The sequence below is a fragment of the Aotus nancymaae genome, unplaced genomic scaffold, assembly GCF_030222135.1.
Source record: "Aotus nancymaae isolate 86718 unplaced genomic scaffold, 86718_ANA_hifiasm-v0.15.2.pri h1tg000057l, whole genome shotgun sequence".
Classification (NCBI taxonomy): domain Eukaryota; kingdom Metazoa; phylum Chordata; class Mammalia; order Primates; family Aotidae; genus Aotus; species Aotus nancymaae.
The window spans coordinates 16,494,667-16,520,791 of record NW_026988471.1 but is presented as its reverse complement, the minus strand read 5'-3'; the positions used below and the strand labels follow the sequence as shown (position 1 = coordinate 16,520,791).

At 36.2% G+C, this 26,125-nt stretch overlaps 1 protein-coding gene across 4 annotated transcripts in view; it reads left to right on the top strand.

Moving 5' to 3' along the window:
- Positions 1–20,909, top strand: part of SMC6 (structural maintenance of chromosomes 6) — an 87,253-nt gene extending 66,344 nt beyond the window's left edge. The window contains exons 23-27 of one of the 4 annotated variants that reach the window (XM_021669005.2): positions 1,105–1,230; positions 6,715–6,820; positions 14,417–14,569; positions 18,455–18,552; positions 19,355–20,909. In XM_021669005.2, coding sequence (XP_021524680.2) covers positions 1,105–1,230; positions 6,715–6,820; positions 14,417–14,569; positions 18,455–18,552; positions 19,355–19,469 — 598 coding nt within the window. In that variant the 3' untranslated portion in view covers positions 19,470–20,909. Of the gene's footprint in view, positions 1–1,104; positions 1,231–6,714; positions 6,821–9,962; positions 10,105–14,416; positions 14,570–18,454; positions 18,553–19,354 lie in introns of those variants that run through there. The other 3 variants (XM_021669006.2, XM_064363870.1, XM_021669007.2) reach the window with 3 other exon arrangements.
- Positions 20,910–26,125: the final 5,216 nt, after the last annotated feature.

Below are 26,125 nucleotides of genomic sequence, written 5' to 3'. Positions count from 1 at the left end.
TGGTGGCACTCGTCTAATGTTTTTGTTCGTTTTTATATTTTAAGACAGGCTCTTGCTCTGTCACCGAGGCTGGAGTGCAGTGGTGCAATCATGGCTCACTGCAGCCTTGAACTTCTGGATTCAAGTGATCCTGTGCCTCACCTTCCTGAGTAGCTGGGACCACAGGCACATGCCGCCACTCCTGGCTAATTTTTATTTTATTATTTGTAAGGAAAGAGTCTCGCTATATTGTACAAGCTAGTCTCTAATTCCTGGACTCAAATGATCCTCCCACCTTGGCCTTCCAAAGTGCTGGGATTACAGGCATGAGCCACTACACCTGGCCTCTTGTTTTTTTTTTTAATTCATGGTGTTCAGTTATAGTTTTCATCTGCTTTGTGGCAACACTGTTATGATATGTTTTCTTTGTCAACAGGAGAGTTTTGCTGTTCTTTTTCATCTTTTTCCCATTAATATCTTTGGATGCTGTGCCAATGCATTTTTGTTACTTATTTTTTAATTAGTTGAATTTTCCTGAGCCAGTTATTTGAAGGAGAATGGGAAAGGTAGCTATGGGAGCCTCAACCAGGGTTGCCTTTCATACTAATTGAGTTATAGGCTTGCCACAGTAATAGGCTGTTGCCTTTTATAATGTCAATCTGAGTAGCCATGCCATCTCTGCCTCTTTGATCTTACCTTGTTTACGACAGGGGAGGGCAGTTTCTAATGCTTTCTTGAATTCTTTTTCTTTTATTGGCATCTGTCTCTAAAGGAAACCTTTCTTCCAGTGTGACCCCTTCCTTTTTAGAAGGCATATTTTTGCTAGCATTCTCTAAGATCTGCCACCTCTAGGCCCCACCTGGGCACTTGCTGCCATACTGTCTCTGCCTTTTCTAGGGCTTGGACTTTGTTCCTTCTCTGTCTGGGTAACACTCTCATTCTGTACCACCCTTTCATTCTGGGACTATAATTTGACTGGAAATGTATGAAATTGACTGCTACTAGGCCCCCTTAGTACTCTCTGTCCCTCCCTGTTATTCCCAGTTAAATCTGTTTGGGATTTTACTCTTACTATGTTTTTTTATGTGTGGCATATTTTTACTTAATATTTTGTTTTTATAATAGGCAGTACCAAGAAGCAAGAGAGACCTATCTTGATCTGGATAATAAAGTAAGGACTTTAAAAAAGTTTATTAAATTACTGGGAGAAATCATGACCCACAGATTCAAAACATATCAACAATTTAGAAGGTAAGTACATTGAAAAATATTACTATACATTATACATTTTTGTTTCTTTGTTTTCACATTATTTATATATTTCTGTTATAGCAAAGACTATTAATGCTTGCTTTGTTATTCAGTACTTCAGATTCTATAATTTAATCAGAGAATTCCTAATCTGAAGGGATCTTTATAGTCAGCTTATCCAACTTTTCCACTCTGTTAGATACTCTTTATGAGGTCACTCACAGATGACTATTCATTGCTTACATAGGTCCTTTGAAAGAGAACTCATTAGTTCTAGTGGTCACTTTATATCTCTATGTCATATTTTGTTTAATTTTTGCAATATTTCAAACTTTTTCATTATTAATCTCTATAGTGATCTGTCATCAGTGATCTTTGTTACTATTGAAATTGTTTTCATGTGCCACAAACTGTGCCCATATAAGACAGCTTATTTTACCCTTTGCCATTGCATGTTTTTAATGGATACAAGCATTTGGTAGGAACTGTAAAGCTAGTATCTCATTTGGCTTACCATAATCTACTAGAATGACGTAGCTCCATGAATGCAGAAACTCTTATTTTGTTTACTGCTGTATCTCCAGTGCCTATAACCATACCTTATATATAGTAGCACTTGATATATATTGATTGGATAAATGAATACAGAGTTAGGGAAACTGGATATTATTAACATATCCAGAGATGTTCAGACTTACAGGGGTAGATTGACTCACAAGTGACAGAAATAAACCAGAGGATAATTGATAGGGAGGGACTGCCCTTTAATATATGTGACTCCAAGACAGCCCTAGTCCTTTCATTTGCCTCTGTTTTTCTCCAGGCAAATTCCCTCAGTAATATGCTTTTTTAAACTGTTTTTATACCCAAAACTCTTCAATCTTAAGACTATACAAATTTTTTTTTAATGTACCTAGCTCTAGTACATTGACCATATTCCTCAACTGTAGATTAGATTTTGAAGTTCCTGTTTCAGTTTTAGAAACAAGAATTAAAAAGTACTCATTTTTTACTCCTTTGAGGCTACTTTTAAGCCTTGTTAGATGAGATTAGAGCAGCCATTGATTACGGGCTAATTTTTTTCCTACCTCTGAGGCAGTGTTATTCTGAGTACTCCACCAATATCTTGTGAATCATGAGGTTTTCGCTCTAGCCAGTGAGAACATGAAACTATTCATGGTTGTCTGTGAGCTGTGAGAATTACTTCTATTTCCTTTGGATATTTCTTTTCCCAGCTTCAAATGGTATCCTCACACATATGCACTGACCAGTACTCTGCTCAAGACTGGAACAGAACCCTTTGTAGATCCTCTGGAGTTTCTTTGGCCTCCCCAGACTCCCAGCTCCATCTCCTCAAACAGGAACAACAGCTCTACCTAGGTTTCTACTCTTTTGTACTCTTTCAATGAGTAGCAATATGGGGCATTGATAGGGTTCAATTTGTTTGTTTCCTATCTTTCAGAGATCATTTGACTAGAACTGCCTGCTAGTTCTAGTCAAATGATCTGATAGTCACTATCTGATAGCCAGAGTCTGAAAACCCCCAGAGTTTGGAAGAAGTTAATTCTAACCCTCATGGATGTCTTTGAGGGATTCAGTAGAGGAAGTAACTGCAGATATGGTGGAAGTAGCAAGAGAACTAGAATGAGATGTGGAGCCTGAAGATAGCCAGGGTCTGAAAACGCTTGTTTCATATATTTTATCTAGTTTTGTCATTTCAGGCAGAAGAATAAAACTAATCTCTATTACTACATGAATCTGTTCCAGATGCAGTAGGATTTATTTTTATATCATTACTCAGAAATTTGTATTTAAAAGGTTTTTTGTAAAGTACTGATCTTACAGTTTACAGGCATACCTCATTTTACTACAGTTCTTTTTACTGCACTTCACAAATATTACATTTTTTACAAATTGAAGGTTTATGGCAAGCCTGCTTCAGGCAAGTCTGTCAGTACCATTTATCCAACAGCATGTGATCACTTTATGTCTCTGTGTCATATTTTAATTTTTGCAATATTTCAGACTTTTTCACTATTATTAATCTATTGTAGTGATATGTCATCAGTGATCTTTGTTACTATTGAAATTGTTTTCTGGTACCATAAACTCTGCACATATAATACAGCAAACTTAATCAATAAATGTTGTGTCTGTTCTTCCTGCTCCATTGACTGGCCATTCATTCCCTCATCTCTCTCTGTCCTTGGACCTCTCTATTCCCTGAGACACAACAGTATTGAAATTAAGCTAATCAATAGCCTTACAGTGACCTCTGAGTGTCCAAGTGAAAGGAAGAGTAGCATTTCTATCACTTTAAATCAAAAACTAGAAATGATTAAGCTTACTGAGGAAGGTATGTCAAAAGCCAAAATAAGCCCAAAGCTAGGCGTCTTGTGCCAGTTAGCCAAGTTGTAAATGCAAAAGAAAAGTTCTTGAAGGAAATTGAAAGTGCTATTCCAGTGAACACACTAATGCAAAGAAAATCAAACAGGCTTATTGTTGATGTGAAGAACGTTTTAATGGTCTGGATAGAAGATCAAAGCAGCCACAACATTCCCTTAAGTCAAGACCTAATCCAGAGCAATTCCCTAACTCTCCAGTTTGATGAAGTCTGAGAAAGGTGAGGAAGCTGCAGAAGAAAAGTATGACTCCAGCAGAGGTTTGCTAATGAGGTTGAAGGAAAGGCTTCTTTTTAAGATAAAAGTGCAAGGTGAAACAGCAAGCGCTGATGCAGAAGCTACACGTTACCCAGAAAATCTGACTAAGATAACTGATGAAAGTGGCTATACCAAACAACGGATTTTCAACACAGACAAAACAGCCTTGTATTAGAAGAAGATACCTTCTAGGACTTTCATAGCTAGAAAGGAGAAGTCAATGCCTGGCTTCACAGGACAGGCCAAAATCTCTTGTTAGAGGCAAATCCAGCTAGTGACTTTAAGTTTAAGCCAATGTTTATTTATCATTCTGAAAATCCTAGGACTCTTAAAAATTGTGCTAAATCTACTTTGCCTGTGCTTTACAAATGGAAGAACCAAGCTTGATGAGAGCACATCTGTTTATAGCATCATGGCTTACTGAATATTTGAAGCCCACTATTGAGTCCTACATCTCCGAAAAAAATATTTTTTTCAAAATGTTACTGCTCATGGACAGTGCACCTGGTCACCCAAGAGCTGATAAGATATACAAGAAGATTAATGTTGTTTTCATGCCTACTAACAAACATCCATTCTGTAACCCATAGATCAAGGAGTAATTTTAATTTTCAAGTCTTTTATTCAAGAAATAAATTTTTAAGACCATAGCTACCGTAGATAGTGATTCCTCTAATAGATCTGGACAAAATAAATTGAAAACCTTCTGGAAAGGGTTCATCATTCTAGATACCATTAGGAACATTCATGATTCATGGGAGGAAGTCAAAATATCAACATTAACAAGAGCTTGGAAGAAGTTTTTCCAGCCTTCATGGATGTCTTTGAGGGATTCAGTGGAGAAAGTAACTGCAGATATGGTGGAAGTAGCAAGAGAACTAGAATGAGATGTGGAGCCTGAAGATGTGACTGCTTGCTGCAATCTAATCTCATGGTAAAACTTTAACAAATGAGGAGTTACTTCTTATGGTAGAGCAAAGAAAACAGTTTCTTGAAATGGAATCTACTGGTGAAGATCCTGGAACATTGTTAAAATGACAACAAAGTATTTAGAATATCACATAAAATAATAAAGCAGGGCAGAGTTTGAGAGGGTTGACTCCAACTTTGGAAGAAATTTTCTGGGTAAAGTGTTATCAAACAGCATCACATGCCGCAGAGAAATCTTTCATGAAAGAAAGAGTTAGTCGATACGGCAAACTTTATTGTTGTCTTATTTTGAGAAACTGCCAAGGATACCCCTTCAACAGCCAACACCCTGATCAGTCAACAGCTATCAACATTAAGGCAAGATCACCCACCAGCAAAAAAGATTATGACTCACACTGAAGACTCAGATGATTGTTAGCACTTTTTAGCAATAAAGTATTTTTAAATTAAGGTATGTATATATAGTCTTTAGACATGCTCTTGCACACTTTAAATAGACTACAGTATGGTATAAACAAAATTTTTGTATGCAGTGGGAAACCAAAAAATGTGTGTAACTCCCTTTATTGCAATATTCACTTTTTTGTGGTGGTCTGGAACTAAACCTGCAGTATTTCTGAAGTAAGTCTGTATTACTTACCTTCATTTGATTCTTCACCACTGACTATTTCATATTGTTTACTCAATCTTAGGAGGAGAGTTAAGACGATCTAATTTTTTAAATTGTTTATGCTCTGGAGAACTTTGCCATTATATGACAGCAATCTCTTTTAGCAATAAATGAATACATATCTGTATTGAAAGAAACATTAACAGAAAACTCTGAAAACTAGCTAGCAACAGTTGCTGTGGAAGCAAAAGGAAACTCAGGATATCAGTGATTTCTAGCGTGGGAATTTAATGCAGTTTAGGGAGGGAAATAGGAGGGAAAAGAATACCAGAGAAATGAGCCATAGACTTATTAGGGAGCAAAGATGTTAGGAAACCATGGCCAGTGACTTACCTTGCAGATCTTAGTTTCTAAATACCATTCCCCACTAAAAGGTACCAGGGCTCCATGGAAAAATGGCAGATTCTAGAGCTGGGCAGGGAAGGTACAGATGATGCTCATGCTATGCCAGAAAGGAAGGAAGGGCTCAAAACAAAAAATAGGGAGTCATGTTAAAGGACACACAATCCAGCTTGAAGGAGTGCCCATTAGAAAAATCTAGGACAGTTTGAGGATCACAGTAAGATAGTAATAGATGGTATGAATTATGTAAAAATGAAGCTGGTGAATAAGACTCCCTAACAATAGAAAGTTAGATAAGGAAATAAAGAATTGAGGAAGAATGGAAAGTTTTTTCTTACAGTAAAATGCCATCTGATATATAGAGAAGGAATGATGGAGTTTGTACTATGGCAAGCAATGTATAAGGCATTAGAGGTACACAATGCTTAAGAGAGTGCCTTTAGCTTTTTTGCTACTTTGAAGTTGGGAGGAGGCAAATAGATAGTTTGTCCATTTATCTTATCACCATTAGAGTTAATCCTCTCAAGGACAAGATATCTTTATATAATGTATTAGGGTAATGCCTTATATTATTAATTAGCTGAATGACTGAAACATTCCTAAGCACTGACTGTGGTATAATGAGTTATATTAAATGGGGGATGACACTTTAATTTGTTTCATTATTTTTTTTAATTATAAAAGTAAATGAACTGGTGAAAATGTATGGGCATAAAGATACAAGGGAAAATATTACCTAAAACCCAACTATTAAATGAGTAACCGATGTTTACATTTTAGCATATTTCCATCTGGTTTTCTAACATACTTAGATCATGCTGAATATACTTCTTTAAAAAATATTTGCCCTCTTTTTAATGTGCCTAATTTTTAAATTTCAAGGTGTTTGACTTTACGATGCAAATTGTACTTTGACAACTTATTATCTCAGCGGGCCTATTGTGGAAAAATGAATTTTGACCACAAGAATGAAACTCTAAGTATATCAGTAAGTATCCTAATTCTTTGCACCTTAATCATTAGAAAAACTAGTTGTTTCTTTTCTATTTTTGTTGGGGTTTTTTTAGAGACAGAGTATTACTCTGTTGCCCAGGCTGGAGTGCAATGGTAGGATCATAGCTCACAGTAACCTTGAACCTTGAACTCATGGGCTCAAAGTGATCCTCCTGCCTCAGCCTCTCAAGTAGCTATGAGTAGCTAACTTTTTTTTTTTTTTTTTTTGTAAAGACAGGGTCTCACTGTTGCCCAAGCTGGTCTCAAATTCCTGGCCTCAAGCAATTCTCCCGCCTTGTCCTCAAAGAATGCTGGGATTATCAGTGTGAGCCACCATGCCCAGCCTACTGCTTTTCTTTTGTTAAAACATTGATAAACTTTAACCTGTTGTCTTTGAAAGAAATAATTTATTTTTAAGTTAAGGATGGTCTTTGCCAAAATTGATCTTACTAAATAAAGCTGCTAGTGTAGATTTTATTTTTAGACAAACACATTATTTTCCTAGGATGATAATTGGGAATTTTTTTTCAGTTACAAGTATTTACCTTGTCTTTCTACTCCACTAGTTCCTTTTTAAAATTTACACAGCATTTTAAATTATTCAAGGCTTTATGGAAAGTACATAGTCTTCAGTCTCCTATAAGGAAGCAAAGAAGGTTCTTCCCCACATAATTGTGTTTATACTATTTACTTCTGAAATTGTCCCTAGTTCTGGCCGCTTTTGAGTAAAAAAAGCTACCGTGTTCAACTTGGTGGATTTTATGGGTTCTTTCACAGTCATATGTGTTAAAAGAGGGTGTATGGAGATATGGCATTAAAAAATGTGTAGTCCGGTGGTCAAGAACAACTACCCACTCTAAATATTCTGGGGCTGAATTTTCAAATAATTGCCTACTACTCTTAGTTACCAAAAATTTTATCCTTCCATTTTAATACTTAGAATAAATGTTAGATGTTTAATTTCTACTGGTAAATCATGGGTAACTCCTCTTCACCCACCATTGGTTTTTAAAAGAGCCGATTTTTAAAGATACAAATTTGAAAGTATTGGGAGGAATTGTGCTTATTGATAGAGAAGGTAGTATGTCATGGTAGTTTATTGTTCTCACTGCAAACTATGGAAAAGCCGGGGAAATTGCAAAACTTTTATTTTTAAAGACACTAGAAAGCTGTATAAACAATAATGACTAGACAAATTGGAATTCCAAGGGATGGGAGAGCCTGTCCACGGTGGGCTGACAATTGCTGGGCGTTTTCTTTCCTGGGAGCATTTGCTGATTCTGGACTTTGAATAGTAATAGGGGACTGACAAGACAGAGTAGAAACTTGGGAACTGCTAGGTACCTAACTAATATTTCAGTTAGTCAGTTTCTGAGTTCTGGTGTTGTGTACAGCTGGCCCAAGGAAGAGTTATAAATAAAAAGTGGACTAAGTCTTAGGAAAATTGGAACTTAACCCCAATCCAGCCCTTACTAACTGTGAGCCCTATCATACCTCAAACCTAATATAAGGAAAGGGGACCCCTCTTTAGTGAAATATTATACATTTGGAGCCTCCATTGATCTTTTACACAAAATATCAAGCATAAGGTACAATAGACTGCTTACCACCTAAGATCAGGAAGAAAGTAGTTCTGTCCACATTCACCATTTCTATTAAAAAGTAGCACTACAGATTCTAGCTAGTACATTTAGCCAAGAAAAAGAACTGAAAGGCATGTATATGGAACAGAAGAAGTAAAACTCTTGATCCACAAATAATATGGTTATCTCTGTAGAAAACCTGATGGAATCTACAAAAAGAGCTACTAGAACCATTGAAGTTACAACTGGCAAGGTTACAGACACAATGAGTAATTAGAAATTTACTGCATAAATGAAGTATATTTCTATATACTTGTACCAAATGATTAGAAATTGAAATTTTAAAAAAATACTATTTACATTAGCATCAAAACTATAAAATAACTAGGGAAAAATCTGACAGAAGGTATTCAAGACCTATACACTGAAAACTACTAAAAGAAATGCTGATAAACTAAAGACCTACATAAATGGAGCTATATAGGGTGTTACTACGTCAGAAGACTCAGTATTATTAATAATTAATTCTTCCCAAATTAATCTATGGACTGACTCCGTTCAGTTTTCATTAAAATGCCAGGAGACTTTTTTGTGGAAATTGACAAGCTGATTCTAAAACTCATGGAAATGCAAAGGGCCTAAAATAGCCAAAACAACTTTGAAAAGGAAGAATAAAATTAGAGGACTTAGCAAATTGTGCACTCTAAATATATGCAGTTTATTATATTTCATTTATACTTCAAAGCTGTAAAAATTACCACATACATGAAAAAGCATGGAAAGGTGACTGATAATCTTTTTAAAGTAGAAAGTAGAACCAGACTACTAGATGATAGTTACAAGAGAAAGCAGACTAATATTTTTAACTATGATTAATTTGTTAAAGAACATAGAGTTAATCATAAACAAAATGGACAAAATAGATCCAGAGTTTCAACATAAAATTTGAATCCACAATTTCAATACAGAATTGGAAGCCACAAGAATATTCTAAAACTAAAAAGTGTAATATCTGAAATTAAGAACTCATTGGATGGATTTAACAGTCAGAAATCAAGGCAGGTCAAAAGGAAATATCTAAATTGAACAGTGTAAAAATAGAAAACTTTGAACAGAGTTTGAGATATGAGGGGCACAACCAGCAAATTTAATATAATTGAAGTCCCAATAGGATAGAACAAAGAAAGAGCAGAAAGAGTATTTGAAGAGATAATGTTTGATAATTGTCCAAACTGAAATACATCAATCTAGATTCAGAAACCTCAGCAAGCTACAAGTGAGGTAAATATAAAGAAACCACACCTAAAAAACATATGATAGTCAAATAGCTGAAAACCAAAAACAAAGATATAATCTTAGAAGTAGCTAGAGAAAAAATAGGCATTAGTTTCCAAAGAGCAACAATAAAACTGAAGGCAGACTTTTTAACAGAAATTGTGGAAGGTAGACATTACCTGACAGACTTTAAAGTGCTAGCGGAATTTCTAAAAACCAATATCTAGAATTCACTAACTAGCAAAACTGCCTTTCAAAAATGAAGGTAAAACATCTTAGTTTTCAGATAAACAAAAGCTGAAATAATTATTCTTCAGTATGCTTGGCCCACAAGAAATACTAAAGACCATCTTCAGATGAGAGAAAAATGGTCACAGATGGAAACATGGAACTGCAGAAGGAACAGAGAGGAACGCAAAAGGTAAATCTATAGGTAAATACAAAACAGTTCCGTCTGTCTAAATCAACAATAATAATATTGTTTAGAATAGACACCCAAGTCTTGAGGGGCTTAGAAGCTGTAAAAGTCAAATATATGACAATAGCACAAGAAGAGAAGTACATGGAGTTAAACTGTTGTAAAGTTCTTGTACCTTCAGGAAGTAATACCAACACTAATTTAAGATAAACTAATACATCAGCGATACATATTGCAATCTCAAGAGTAACCACTGAATTTTAAAAGAATGTATAATTTTAAAGCTAACAGAGACCAAATAAAAGGAATGGAAAACAAAAATACTCAATTAAATGAAGGCAAACAGGGAAGAGAAATAAAGAATGTATGGAACAAATTGAAAGTAGATCCATGGCTCAAATCTACATATATCAGTAATTATATTAACTATAAGTGCACTAAATTATTAAATTAAAAACATTGTCAGGCTGAATAGAAAAATGTAAAAACTAACTGTATGCTGTTTATCAAAATACACTTCAAATATTAACTTAGGACAGAGAAGATCCTAAGTAAAATGTGGTAAAAGATATACCATGCAAACATTAGTCAAAAGAAAGCTGATTAAGCTGTAATAATAACAAGATAGACTTTATGCAAGAAATAATACTAGAGGCCAAAAGGACCATTTCATAATTTTTTAAAAGTTATTTTTAAAAATATTTAAATTTGTACGTACCTAATAACATAGCTTCAAAATACATAAAAATTGGGAGAACTCAAAGGCAAAGTAGAAGAATTGACAATTAGAGTTGAAAAATTTAATAAACCTTTCTTAGTAATGGATAGAACAATCAGATGAAAAGTCAGTAAGGCAATGTAAGATTTAAATTACACAACCAAATTGACCTAATTGGCAGAGCTATAGAACATTGTGCCAAACTACCACAGATTGTATATTGTTTTGAAGTACATGTGGAACAGTTACCAAACTGGACCATTTTCCTGGCTATAATACAAGTCTCAACAAATTTCAAAGGATTGATGTCATACAGAATATATTGTAAAGTGGAATGAAATTAGAAATAACAGGTACCCTTAAAACTTAATGAATGTTAGAAAATTAAGTAGCACATTTCTATATAATCCATAGGTCAAAAAAGAAATCAAATAGAAATTAGAATATAATTTTGAATCAAACAACAATAAAAAGAAAACATCAAAACTTGTATGATACAGCCATAGGATTTCTCAGAAGGGACTTTATAGCTTTAAATATACATTAGTTAAAATGGAAAGTTGAACATTAATGATCTAAGTTCTATCTCAGGATGCTAAAAGGAAAAAAAGTCCATTATAAATTCAAGTAGAGAGAAGGATACAGTGATACAAAGGCAGACATTGGAGAGTAGAAAGCAAATATACAGTAGGAATGAAACAGAATAGAGACTCAAGGTAGACCTTATGTTTATGCATAAATCATACATATATGTCATGGCAGGCCTCCACTGCAAGCCTGTGGAAAAGGGTCATCGTCTCGTGAATGGTGTTAGGTTCAAATTGTTGGATATCCTTTTGGTAAAATAAACAGTAAGCAAAGTTTGACCCCCCAACTTTATGTACAAAAAGTAAATTAAGTTGATCATAGACCTAAATTTAAAACAATAAAGCTTCTAGAAGAAGATAATGTCTTTACAGGGGTGTGTGTGTATGTGTGTGTGTGTGTGTGAAGATTTTTTAAATGGGACACAGAGCAACCTGCTCAAAAGAAAAGATTGATAATTTGGACTTTATTAAAATTAAGAACTTCTCTTCATCAAAAAGTAACATTAAACAAGTGATAAAAGAAGCTACAGACTAGGAAAAGATATTTGTGATGCACACATGCAACAGAGGACTTATGTCTAGAATTAAAGAATAATAAGTACTAAGAAAGAGACAGCACATTTTAAAATAGTCAAAACGCTTAAACAGAAACCAGTTTATGTAAATGGTGAGTAAACACATGAAAAACTGTTCAGAATTGTTAGTCATCAGAGAAATATTATTTATATCACAGTAAGTTACTATCACACTCTTATTATGATGATGAAAATGAACAAGACTGGCAATGTCTTGTGTTGGTGAGGGTGTAGAATTACAACTCTCATACATTGATGGTGGGGGTATAATTTGGTAAAACTAATTTGGAAACCTCTCTGTCAGTGTCTGTTAGAGCAGTTCCATTCTTGCACATAAACCCAAGAAAAAATTAATGCTTATTTTCTCAAGCAGATATATTTGTAAATGTTCATAGTTTTATTTATCATAGCCCAAAACTGAGCAACCCAATGTCTACCTAGAGTCAAATGGATACATTTGGGTATATTCAAATGGTGAGATACTATTCAGAAATGAAAATAACAAACTGCTGTTACATACAACATAGATGATCTGACAATGGTGAGTGAAAGAAGCCAGTTACAAGGGTGTAGTTAGTTTATATAAATATGAAGCATATATACAAAAGAGTATATGTAACATCTACATATGAAGTTCAGGAACTGTTAAGGTGGATGTTGGGTGATTAAAATCAATGATTTTAATTAATCATTTTTTATTAATTAAAAAAATCATTAATTTTTTTTAATCACCACCCTTTTCAGGGATGATAATATGATACAAGTAGTTTGCTTAGATGCTGGGAATGTTATTGTGTCTTGATCTCGTTAGTGGTTACCCAGGTGTATGTATTGTAAAGAATTGAGTTGTACACTTTTGTGTTCTCTAAAAAATTATACTATAATAAAAAATGGAGAAAAAGGAAAATATTAGAAGTGTTTGAATAATTTATCTCTAGAGCTAACTATACAAAACAACTCAAACTAGACTTTCTGATGTTGTCATCTCTGTTTTTCAAAAGAATATCATTGCTTGAAGAATCTTTAACTTCTGTGGTCTTCATTTTACTACTAAGGAAACCAGCACTGAAGTTCCATGACATGTTAGTAATAGATGGCAGGGGTGGGGGGAGTAAAAGCTAGATCCCCCAAATTTACCTAGGGCTTCATTTATTAAATTGATGCAAAATATCGTTTTGGGACAAGATTGCGTCTTGGTATTTAGTTCTTGCTTTTATGTGAAGATTTGTATTTGGTTGATTGTTGGTTTGGTTTGATGTTCTATTGCTTATGTTAATATTGCTTTTTCATTTGAATTTTCATAGAGGATTCAGACTTATGATAGATGTAAAAGTTTAGCGTATGTTTAGATTTGGAATTTTTGCCTTAGAATATTAATAATAAAAATAAATGAGTGCTCATTTGAGAGCAATATCATTTTTCAAATAGTGAATTGAAAAATATTGGAAGCTATATGTCTGCTATTAATATGAAACTAGTTGTTCCTCTGTTTTCACCTTATATGCATATATGTATATCTGGAATTTTGTCAAAAAAAAATAGAATCCTTCCTAATGTTATTGTATATTCTCAGGAAATTGTGTGAACGATTTGCTGTTAATTTTGTTAGTTGCTTTCTTATTGTTTCCATGGGACTTTATTTAGTAAAGAATTTTAAAAAGATATTATTTACATATTTCAATCCATTCTTCGGCCAGTATATGGTTTTTCAAGTTGGTTCTGTCCTTTTGACGTTCAGTAATTACTTTTAGTGCAGTTTAACCACTAGGTGTCACTAAAATTCAAGTAACAAAAAATCTCAGCACTTTTAAATGTTTGAAACTTCAGTTTCAGGGCTGGGTGTGGTGGCTTACACCTGTAATCCCAGTACTTTGGGAGGCTGAGACGGGAGGATTGCTTGAACCCAGGAGTTCAAGACCAGCCTGGGCAACATGGGGAAACCTCTTCACCAAAAAAAAAAAAAAAAAAAAAAAAAAAATTAGCTGGTCATGGTGGCATACTTCTGTGGTCCTAGTTACTAGGGAGGTTGAGGTGGGAGGACAACTTGAGCCTGGGAGACAGGTTGCAGTTAGCCAAGATCACGCCATTCCGTTCCAGCCTGGGCAACAGAGTAAGACCCTGTCTCAAAAAATAATAATAATGTTGATTAACATTGATATTTTTGTTATTAAGCCTTTGGAATTTTGGTATCTTAAATTCACTTATGGTGAAAAAAGTTTTCAGTCTGATTCTCTTGCAGTAGAATGAGAAATACCATTATATGTATAACTGTTTTACTGTAAAGTATTTTGAATGGAATGGATATTTCCAAATGTCTAGACATTTTATTCTCATCTCCTTTTTACTTTCTATTATTTATTTATCTGTGTTGTAAAGAATTTAATCTGGCCTTTAACATACTTAGTTTTTTGTTTCTTGTCAACTCTCTCTTCAAGGTTCAGCCTGGAGAAGGAAATAAAGCTGCCTTCAATGATATGAGAGCCTTGTCTGGAGGCGAACGTTCTTTCTCCACAGTGTGTTTTATTCTTTCCCTTTGGTCCATCGCTGAATCTCCTTTCAGATGCCTGGATGAGTTTGATGTCTACATGGTATTATTAAATTTTAAATTCTCTTTTTCATTTTTTTGTTTGTTTGAAACATGTATTTCTTAAGGAAACAAATCTTTCCTGAGTTTTGCCCCTAACAGAAAAGATCCTGCCCTGACACTTTAGTCTGTAACCAATAGTGGAGAAGAACTAAAGAACTGGAATTCTCTCCCTTGCTTCCAGGCACACAGTGCCCCTAGACACCCTGTCCTGGAGGGGTCCTCCTCTTCTCACCCAGCGTGGATATCCGTGCTCTCCCTCAGATAGGTGCTTTCTCCCTCACTCTCTCTCCCAGCTTATCTTCATCAGTCCATAATATCTTCAGGTTTTTGTTTTAATAAAAAATTATAGCCAGTTCACTACCCTGGCTTTGACTCACCCTAGCTACTGTTTGCTGTTCCTTCCTTCATAGCCACACATTTCAGAGCAGTGTATAGAACATCAAGGGAACAAGAACTTTGGAATTTGAGGTTAACAAGCCTAGGATTTGAGAACTACCTCTGACAGACAAAATATTTCTACTTACTGGGTCTCAGTGTCTTCGTCTACAAATTAGCATTATTACTAATTCCTTCCTCTTAGGGTTCGAGTGAGGCTCAAATGGTGTCTTTCATACATTATACTTAGGCATATAGTATGTTCTCATAAATTAGCAATTATTTCCTTCTTCATATCTCATTGTTTCCTAAATCTACTGTAATCTGGATGTAGATGACACTACTCCAGTAAAACTTGTTTAGCAAAGGTTATAAATGAGCTTTAATCTTTTTTTAAAAAATTTTTATGAGCTTTAATCTTACCTTATTTTTTGAAGTATTTGACACCACAGACTTATCCTCCATCCCTTAAAATGTGTCTTCTTACCAGCTGCCACCCTTCTGTCCTGGTTTTCCTGTTTTCTACTGTGTCCTTAATCTGCCAAGTTGCCTCCCCTAATTCTGTTCCCCTTAAACGTTTGAGGTCTTTGTTTGCTTGTTATAGTGTTGTTGATTTCCTAAATTCCATATCCTACTCCCCTCTACACACATAGACATATCACAGTTCCCAAAACTACTGCCTGCATATGGATGGATACCTACCGGCCCATAGCTCCGCATCCTGACTTCTCTCCTGTACTCTAGACCCAGATGCTCTCCTTCCTGTTAGCCATCACCTGGTAAACAACCAGTATCTGAAGTTCAGCAGGCCTGAGGTTGAATGTGTCTTCATCTCAAAGCCTTTTTCTTTTTCTGAATTCGCTACCTTGATTAATGCAAACTGTCATTTCCAACCCAGTCACCTGACTTTGACACCTGTGATTTATCTTTGATTCTTCCTTCTTCAAGTCTGATCTCTGTCCGCTTTTCCTTTAAGACCACTCTTTTGTCTCTGCCCTCTTCTCCTTTCTCACTGACAGTCTTCCTCTCATCCCCCTCTCTTTGCCTCATGCCTGTGGTGATAGCCTCTTCTCCGGAATCCCAGGCTTTCATGTGGTCCTTTCTTCAGTCTGTCCTCAACAGGTTTACATTTCTACAATTGATCTGATTGTGGTCATTCATCTTATAAAATCCTTTGGTGGTTATTATATATGGAACAAATGTTTAATTCTGTAGGGTAGCTTTGAGACCCTTCACTACTGTTTTCAGCTGTTCTAAGCTATTTGTAATTCTCCAAACATGGTGCCTCTGCCTAGTGTGCCCTCCTTAATCATGTGTCACTCTACTCATCTTTCAGGACATCGTTCAAGTGCCACCTTTATGAGACTTCTATGACCACCATACCTATCAGGCAGGATAAGGAACTTCTCAGAGCTTCCTTTGCACCACCTTACATCAACTCATAATATATTACTTTTATATTTTTATTTAAGATAAAAATATAAAAATGCTTTATATTATTATATAATATTTTCTACTATTTTTTATTCTGTTGAAGTTGCCTATTTTTATATCTGAATTTCCCACCAGATTGTAACCACTTTGAGATTATCTATTATGTCTTAATGATATTTATGTCTCCTAATGCCTAGTCTATAATAAACATTTAGTAAGTGTTTATTCATGAATCAGAATTTATACCTGTGGGTACTCTATAATCCTTCAGTGTCATTTTTTTTCTGTGATACTATTGCTGAAAATGGGTTAGAAATTCCTCCAAGAATTGTCTTCAAAGTTAATCACGAGTCATAGAAGATGATTATTCTTTCCATGCAGTATTTTTGTTTAAAATGCTGCTGTGCAGTCTTATCACCCATCTTGTATGTCAGATTTAATTCTAAGCAGCTCCTTTCTCTTTCAGAAACTTAGAGCTTCTTAATCAGAATGGCACTTTGCCCCAATGAAATTATTCAGAAGAATGTGACCAAGTTCTGTGACCTAATCCAAGGAAAACAAATTTTGGGGGGTTCAGTGGCAGTTTTGTTATAAAATAATGGGTCTCTCAGAGCAGATATGCCTGATCGAATTTTTAGAATCAGAGCCATTGAGCAATATAGCCGGCATCTACATCCCCTTTTGACTCCACATCCCTTGTTCTAAATCACCGTGCTGTATTGCCACATATAGTTTTATTTTTTATTTTTTTCAGAGACAGTCTTATTCTGTTGCCCAGGCAGGAGTGCAGTGGCACGATCTTAGCTTACCGCATCCTCTGCATCCTGGATTCAAGTTACTCTTGTGACTCAGCCACCTGAGTAGCTGGGCTTACAGGTGCACACCACCACACCTGGCTAATTTTTGTATTTTCTGTAGAGACAGGGTTTTGCCATATTGGCCAGGCTGATCTTGAACTCCCGGCCTCAAGTAATCCACCTGTCTCAATCTCCCAAAGTTCTGGGATTACAGGCATGAGCTACTGTGCTCGGCACCACATATAGTTTTAAATAAAACCTTTAAAATATATGTGTTCGTGTGTCAATGATTTCAACTTTTAGGAATTTTGTAATGGGATGAGGAACACTTTGATTTTCTTTTACTGTTATTTAACCCAGAAAATGTTGGCACAGGTCTATATCATTTAATTCCAAAAACCTATTATAACTAAGCATTATTCTTTTTCTATACCATGATGTGCTATTCAACTTATTTAAAGATACAGTTGAGAAATTGGTCTGTAAATTCAATTTGGTTTACATTGTACAAATGGTAGAGGTAATGGGGAGAGCCAGACATTTTAAAACTTAACCTTTATCACTGAGGGAAAATTTGAGAGACTTAATGGATTTGGGACCAGCCACTTTTGTTACCATTACCCTGAGTGATTAACCATTACTGTACAAATTAGTTTCATTCTCTAACATTTAGTTGTATCATGTGAAATTTTTTTATTATTTCAATTACTACACATATTTGAGGGAGGGGGCCATGCATACAAATATTTTGACTATAGAAATTACCTGAAAGACTTATTTATTCAGTTATTGTCCCCTAATAGTTTTTCTTTCTTTTTTTTTTTTCCTTAGAGATGGGGTTTCATTCTGTCATTCAGGCTAGAATGCAATGGTGTGATCATAGCACTTACTATACCCTTGAGTTTTTGGGCTCAAGTAATCCTCCTGCCTCAGCGTCCCGAGTAGCTAGGATGACAGGCATGCACCACCATTCCCAATTTGTGTGTGTGTGTTTGTAGACAGAGTCTCCCTGTGTTGCCCAGGCTAGTCTCGAACTCCTGACCTCAATTGATCCTCTCACCTCCACCTCCCAAAGTATTGGGATTACAGGCGTGAGCCACTGCACCCAGCCAGTTTTCTCCTAATGGTTTCTGGTATTCCTTTTCCAGTATATTACCTTTCTTGGACATCCTAGATAATGTATTCCTGGATGAAAATCCAGGAGCTTGATTAGCCCACAGTATGCTGCTTTTACAGAAATGTGACTAATAGCAGTCCTAACTTTTGCCTTTATTTTTCAGGATATGGTTAACAGGAGAATTGCCATGGACTTGATACTTAAGATGGCAGATTCCCAGCGTTTTAGACAGTTTATCTTGCTTACACCTCAAAGCATGAGGTAACTTTTTAAAACTTTCTAGATACATATCAATTATATAAAAGGGAGAAAGACATCTTTCATAATTTTAATTTTTAAAGTACAAATATGTACAAGACCAATGAAAATAAAAATTAGCTCCCCTACTAGTTCAGGAGATTTAGGATGGTTTTCTCTTTTCTACATATTTAAAAATTTACTTGTATTACTTCCATTTCGTAACTGAAACAAGTTTCGTAACTGAAACAAGTTACTATTCTGTTTTGAGTCTGCTACTATGTAGTTATCATGACAAACTAAAGTAATACAATTTTAGTAATTCGGTTTGGACTAAAATGTTCATGATTCCCTCATCTTGCCTCTCTTCTCCTGGTGACTTACAGATAACAATCTCTCTAAACAAAGAGCTTTACTCTGCTGTCAGTCAGTATTTATTGGGTGCCTACAATATGTCAGGCATTATGTCACTTAGAGTTGATATTCTGTCTCTAAAGTGGCCATGTGATTATATGGGGATTTAAGTTTGTGGTTGGGAATATTCAGGTAACGTCTTCCTTACTCGACAATAGCAAAAATTAAAAATAGTTGATATATAAATCTCTTTCATTTTCTTTTCCTCCAAACTTAGGAAGTTAATTTTTAAAAATGAAAACAAATTATTTCCATATTGCAAATAGTGTTTCTCCTAGAACTCTAGATATTAGACATATCCCAGATAATAGCCAAATATTTAGGTTTATATTTTCATGAGGTAATTTTAGAATTTTTTTTAATGGGTAAAGGGCTTCTTGGAAATTTGAGTAACTGATTTTGTTTCTTCTAGTTCACTTCCGTCAAGTAAACTAATAAGAATTCTCCGAATGTCTGATCCTGAAAGAGGACAAACTACATTGCCTTTCAGACCTGTGACTCAAGAAGAAGAAGATGACCAAAGCTGATTTGTAACTTAACATGCCTTGTCCTCATGTGGGATTTGTGAAGGGAAGGAAAAATTTTGAACTCTTTGATATAATAAAATGAGACTGGAGGCATTTTGAAATTAAATAAACTCCTTTATATATCCAACCGCAATCAAATGTATAAATAAGCCTAGAAAAGCAACTACAACCAGCAATTTAAGATTACTATTACTTTTCTTTAAGAAAGTCAATTTCATAGTACTGGTTTTAAATCTTTTTAAGTTTGTTTTTGTTATTTTACCATCTATTTTTATAGATTGTTTTTCAGAAGTAAAATTTTGTACATATATACATGTACATATCTGTTTAGTTTGGGTTCATTTCTATAGCATTTTGTAAGAAAATAAAAGTTTGAGTACCTGATTATATTTAGTTTTGCTTTTACAGATACTACATTCTATAGTTATCAAAAATGGATGAAGGGAGGGATTTCTCATTGCAGAGGGTGGGTTGCAAGGGCAGTAAGACACTTTTACAGAGGACTGAAGCTTTGCCAACTTCTACACGTGCTTTTTTCTCAGTCCTTTAACTGACCACCTTGCCAAGAGCCTGCAACCAGTATCAGAACTGGATAATGACAGTTTTTCACTCTGACCTGCAGCATGCTTGCCTGGTTTAAAAGCCCTCAGTCTGCAGTCCAGGGTCAGGGACTCTTCAGGCTTGCCCTCAGCTGAGAGGACACAGGCTAGAGGGACTGTGCAGACCAGGCTGGGAAAAGGGCTGGGAAAACTGGGAGTGGAGGGTGGATCCTCATGGAGCAGGAGAGTCGCTAGTGGCTGCAGGAGCCTGAGGCCATGCTGTTGACGGTGAGCTGACATCAGTTCTAAGACTCATCTGATTTAGGGGTGTTAAAAAGTGTGCTGCTTAAAATGATCAGATACAGTTACTGTAAAAATGTGATGTTTATGAACTTTTTATTTTGGAAAACATGAATAGTATTGCTCCCTGTATTCTTTGATACTGGGATTCATGCTAAACTTTTAAAGAACATACTGGATATCAAGAAGCATTCCTTACAATAGTAGCAATAAATATTAGAATAAATATTTATGAAATTGAACTATTTTCAGAAAAAGGGTAGTAGTATATTAAGAGCAGGGACTGTTCTCTAGTTATTGAGGAAAACTGGATTTTGTGTTTTTGGTGGGGAAAGAAGCTTAAGACACTTTAGTCTTAAATTGAGGTTTGTTGCCAAATGAGAAGTTTAAAAACTTGTGCTTTCTACTCTTAAGAATTTCCAGGAAGAGGAAAGTGTGTGCTGAATATTTTTAACATTTCTCACTGATTGTACAAAGTCTGATTTTTAAATTTACATTTGTAATGCCTTTGTATTAAGACTATTTTTAACATACATGTGCTTTTCCAAATTAAAAATGAAGGGGAGTATACCAAATGCATAAACTTTCATTAGCTAAGGAACTACAGTGTCTGAATTCGTTATAGTTTTGAATGTTGTGCTCTTTAATACAGAACGGCAAACATAATCCTCAGGTATCCCAACATCTCATTGAACCGAAGATTATTCGTTGCTTTGGCCTCACAAAGTTTTGGTTTCAACTCACATAAGTGAAAATACCTTCCTTTAATGTTCTAAGTAGTGATATTATTAGAATAAAAGAATAAAAAGAAATTGTTCTTTTAAAATATGTGTAACTTCTAAAAATAAAATTTATATGTATTAAGGTCATGCTTTTGTGAATTGGGGAAAGTAGTATTAATTGACTAAATTGATCCTCTATGAATCGTGACCTAAATACATCATACAGGTGACTCTAACTGCTAGTTTGTCATCATTGCAGCTATCACTGAATGAAGTTCCAGAAAACAAGAAAGGCGTACTTGGATCTTAAGTCTTACCTTCTCAAATCTTTGGGAGTAGAAATGACTAAAATCATTCTTAAAGTGACAAATGTGATGAGTTTTCATAAACCAAAGTATAAATAACATAGTTACTTAAATTAGTAACCAACACTAATGATTCAGTAATTGCCTCCTTAAATATTTTGCAAGTTTTCATGTCTCATTTCTTCCTTCCATTTCCTAGGTTTTTTTTTGGGGAGAGGGGCATATCTTCCTTATGTCTGGGCTGTTTATATGTGGAGACCAAAATGATTAAATTCTGTGTAGGAAGCTATTGGCTGGTAGTCATGATTGGATTAGAAATGTTGCCAACTGATGAAAACGAAATGATCCAGAATATCTGATTAAACGTTCTCCTGAGTACAAACTAGATGTGGGGATGGGGCAGAAGTTATAAACTTTGTCCTGGGGCAATACTTCTTGGTTACATTGATGACTTAGGTATACATCTACATACATGTCTTCTGCTTTGACCAATTCAGATTTTCAGGAGAACTTGGTTTGAAATTTTCAGTCCTGAAAGTTTAAAGTTACCAATGTTTCATGGCTTGAACTAAATGCCCATGGACGTGAAGATATATCAGAATATTTATAGGAACAGGTTTTGTTGTTTAAGGGTTGGCAAAGTAATAATGTGGATATAAATAAGCTGTTTCTTTGAGTCAGCAAATGAAGTTTTCTAAAGTATGTATAATATTGATATTTAGCATATTAATTTTGGCATTGGCATGTGGATAGAATCCATAGAAACCGAAGTGGCTGAGTGTACTCACTAATTATAGCGAGCTTAAGAGAGCTTTTTTTGCCTAATTTTTCTTCAGTTTGAAAATGTAGAGATTAATTCATTCAAAAATGATTAAATTCGTGCCATGAGCTAGGGACTGTTTTAAGTACTGGGAAGACTAGTACTTAAAATACTACTAAATCTGTCTTCATGGAGTTTAAAGTCTAGTTAGACATAAGCAATACCATACATAATTTCAGTGAATAGTAATTCTTATGAATAATAATAAAGCAGGGTAAGGATGTGAGAGGGCGGGAAGAACTGGTATTTTGGATGGAGTGTCGGGAACAATACAGAAGGTAGTATTTGAGTAGAAGTCTGAAACAAGTGATAGGGCAAGCTGTGGGGAGGAAAATTTGCAAGGCAAAGGTTCCAGGCAGAAGAAATAAAGGCATGAGACCTGAGATGAGACCGAACTTCATGTCTAGGAATTTTAAGGCCAGTGTTGATAGAGCTTAGTGAGCAAGAAGGATTGGTAGGGGGTAAACTTCAGAGGTAGGCAGAGTGAGATCATTTGAGGCCCTAAAATTATGTTAAGCAGCAGGCCTGGTGTATGCATTTTAAAAGAAGCCCTTGGCTGCTGTGTGAATAGATGAAGGTGGAGCAAACATGGAAAGAGGATGAGCAATTTGGAGACTTTTGCAGTGGTCCAGGTAAGGAGTCATGGTGACTTGGACTAAGGTGTTGGAGACAGAAGCATTCAGATTTGAAATAGAGAGGCAGCAAGACTTGCCGATGACAATACTGGAGTTGTGAGAGAGGATCAAGGATCATTTTCTTGGGGCTGAGGCCTAAACAGCTGGATGGACACGGTTCATTTACAGAGGTAGGAACAATACAGGAGTGGAGGGAGTAATGGACTCCCGAGTGGGGAGAGGAAAAGCTGTGGGTTGAACATGCAACCTTGAGATAACTCTTTAGACACTAAACAGCTAGTTAATAAGGTACTTGATCAGTAACTACATTGGTAAGTGTAGAACTTGGAAAATAATATGCCTTAGAAGTCTGAAGATCTGCAAAATGCTGGGAAAAAATTCAAATTGCATGCCCAAACTATTTGGGAAACTTAATTGTTTTCAGAAAAGAAGGTAAGGGAACAGTGTGTCATTTTACTTAGAAGCTCTAATTGACCATTTCTTGCTAGACCCCTGTACATCCTTTGCTGTGAGCCTCTCTAAAAACATCTGTTTAAGTCTGTGCTTTGTTTCTTGATGTGATTTCCAACTGTGTGGAAGAAATAAGCATCTGGCCTCTTTAAGAAAGATTTCATATTCATCCAGAGACTGTAACCCTGAATGAATGATCTACAGGAAAAATGAAGCCTTAAAGCAATATGATTCCCTTTTTAAAACAGTTTAGAGTTATTTACAGAATGAGAGGAAATACGGGAACTTATGACTTCTGAATGGAGAAAGAATTGAGGCTAGACAAGGTATAGAAAATCAGACACTTGGCGGGGGTTGGCCGGACGCGGTGGCAAACGCCTAAAAACCCAGTACTTTGGGAGGCTGAGGTGGGCAGATCTCTTGAGGTCAGGAATTTGAGACAAGCCTGACCAACATGGTGAAACCTTGTTTCTACTAAAAATACAAAAATTAGCTGGGCTTGGTGGCACATGCCTGTAGTCCCAGCTACTTGGGAGGCTGAGGCAGGAGAATCTCCAACCCATGAGGTGGAGGTTGTAGTGAGCTGATGTTACACCAGTGCACTCCAGCCTGGGTGACAGAGCAAGATTCTGAAAAAAAAAAAAAAAAAGACACTTGGGGCCATTTTCCCTTCGGAACAGCAGCAGGGGTTAAACAGCTAGTTAACATGGTAATTAAAATGGCAGTTGAGTGTAAGCTAGAACCAGTAGAACCCAGGCCCACTTGATTAAAGGAAGCCCGTAGTGAGTCCTTTCTGAAGGAACCACTGTAGCTGGTTAGGATAGCAAGGTCAGGGAGGATTCAGGTTGCTAAGATACAATGTGTGTTTAAATGGAACTCAATTGCAGAGGATTTAGTTAAAGGTACACCTCAGCTAATGGCTACCTTCAGCACCAAGGAATGCAGTAATTATTTCCATTTATCTTCATTCTTTATTTCCTGTAACAGGTTGTATTTTCCAAAGATGGCCACAACGGTAGAACCCTCCCATGTTCTCCCAGAACCTTGCCGTATAGAGTCTAATTATCTTCTTAATCTCCGCAGATTTGTAACTCTCTTATAACCAACAGAATGCAGTAAAAATAATACTTTGTAATTCCCAAGGCTAGGCCAGAAAGGCAATGAAAAGGAATGAAGGTCCGGCCTTGCTCTCTGGAATAACTCACGCTGGAGCCCTGTGCTGGTGTGGAGGCAAACTGACTTGCCTGAGGCCGCCACATGAGAAAGCCGAGGCAGGCTGCTTGGAGAGCGAGAGATGCCCAGCCAGCCCTCAGCTGCTCCAGCCCCTTTGTGTTTCACCATCTCACTGTAACTACATGAGCAGTCCCAAGCCATTCTGCCCAAGTGAATCATTTGAGAATTCGTGGCCCACAAAAACTCAGAGATAATTCAGTAATCATTTTAAGTCACTAAACTTTGTGGTGATTTGTCATATGGTGATAGTAACTGGTATCTGGAAGTAGAAGTACCAAAATAAAAATAAATCTAAGCCACGTGACACTGGCTGGAAGGGCCTCGAGGAGATTGTTCATGAATCTAAAGGGCCTTGCAGAAGCTGTTGGCAGAAGCCTAAGGACTCAAGGATGCTTTTGGGGAGAGCTGAAGGAAAGTAAGAAAAATGCAATTGAGGCTGGGAGCAGTGGCTCACGCCTGTAATCCCAGCACTTTGGGAGGCTGAGGTGGGTTGATCACGAGGTCAGGAGATTGGGACTATCCTAGCCAACATGGTGAAATTGTGTCTCTACTAAAAAATACAAAAATTAGCTGGGTGTGGTGGTATGTGCCTGTAGTCCCAGCTACTCGGGAGGCTGAGGCAGGAGAATTGCTTGAACAAGGGAGGCAGAGGTTGCGGTGAGCTGAGATTGTGCCACTGTACTCCAGCCTAGAAACAGAGTGAGACTCTGTCTCGAAAGACAAGAAAAGAAAAGAAAAATGCCACTGAGAGGGGGAGAAGAGGTGTTTGCCAACATAGGTGCCGTGTTAACATGGAAAATAGGAGATGAACCCAATAAATAAGGTGATCTAGCCAAGCAGATGTCTAGACAAAGCATGAAAAGAACCCCTTGGCTATTCTTTGCTGCCCATGACACAATGTGAAGAGAGATCAATGAAGAACAAGCAATTATATACAAAGGAGATGAGACTATTTCTCGTTCCCAGGCACTCTTCAAGGTGGAAACTGATTTTCAAATATGAAATAGCTTCAGTACAAAAGTCAAATCCAGAGTGGAACTGTAAGGTCCTCTGTGAAGACCTCAGAAAGATCTAAGGCAGTGTTTTTAGACCTTTTCAGACAGGCAGCAGTCTGCCTTCTAAAATGTGCCTTTTGGGTTATCTCCATTAAAGAGTAGGGCTCCTCAGATTATTAGGGGTGTTCTATAGCAATCTCATAATGAGCCTCTGCTTATGGAGTGGATTTTATAAACTGTCACATGAGAAACCCATAAGGTTTTTAAAAGAATGTCAGCTTAGACTGAAAGACAAAGAGACAGTACAAAATAATGAGTCTTTCTCCTCCTGAAATTGTATGGGCAGGCAGTAGATTGAGAAAACTACTCAGCTGTAAACACAAATTTATTATTTTTTTAATGAAAAAGGAAGGATGGCCCAGAGGGTAGAAATGAGCACAGAAGGCAGAGCCAAGAATCATGGAGAGAAACCCCCAGAGAGTAGGACCAAACCCTAGTCAAGGACCTTATAGGGTGTACCTGGCTGGAGTTCAGAATTGCTATGGACCAGAGATTGCTGTGTGCTTTCCCTTTCCCCCTTTTTGGGAAGTGTGTCTATTGCAGTTATTCTAAGCCTGTACCATCATTGCATGTTGCATGTTGAAGGGAAGAGAGGAG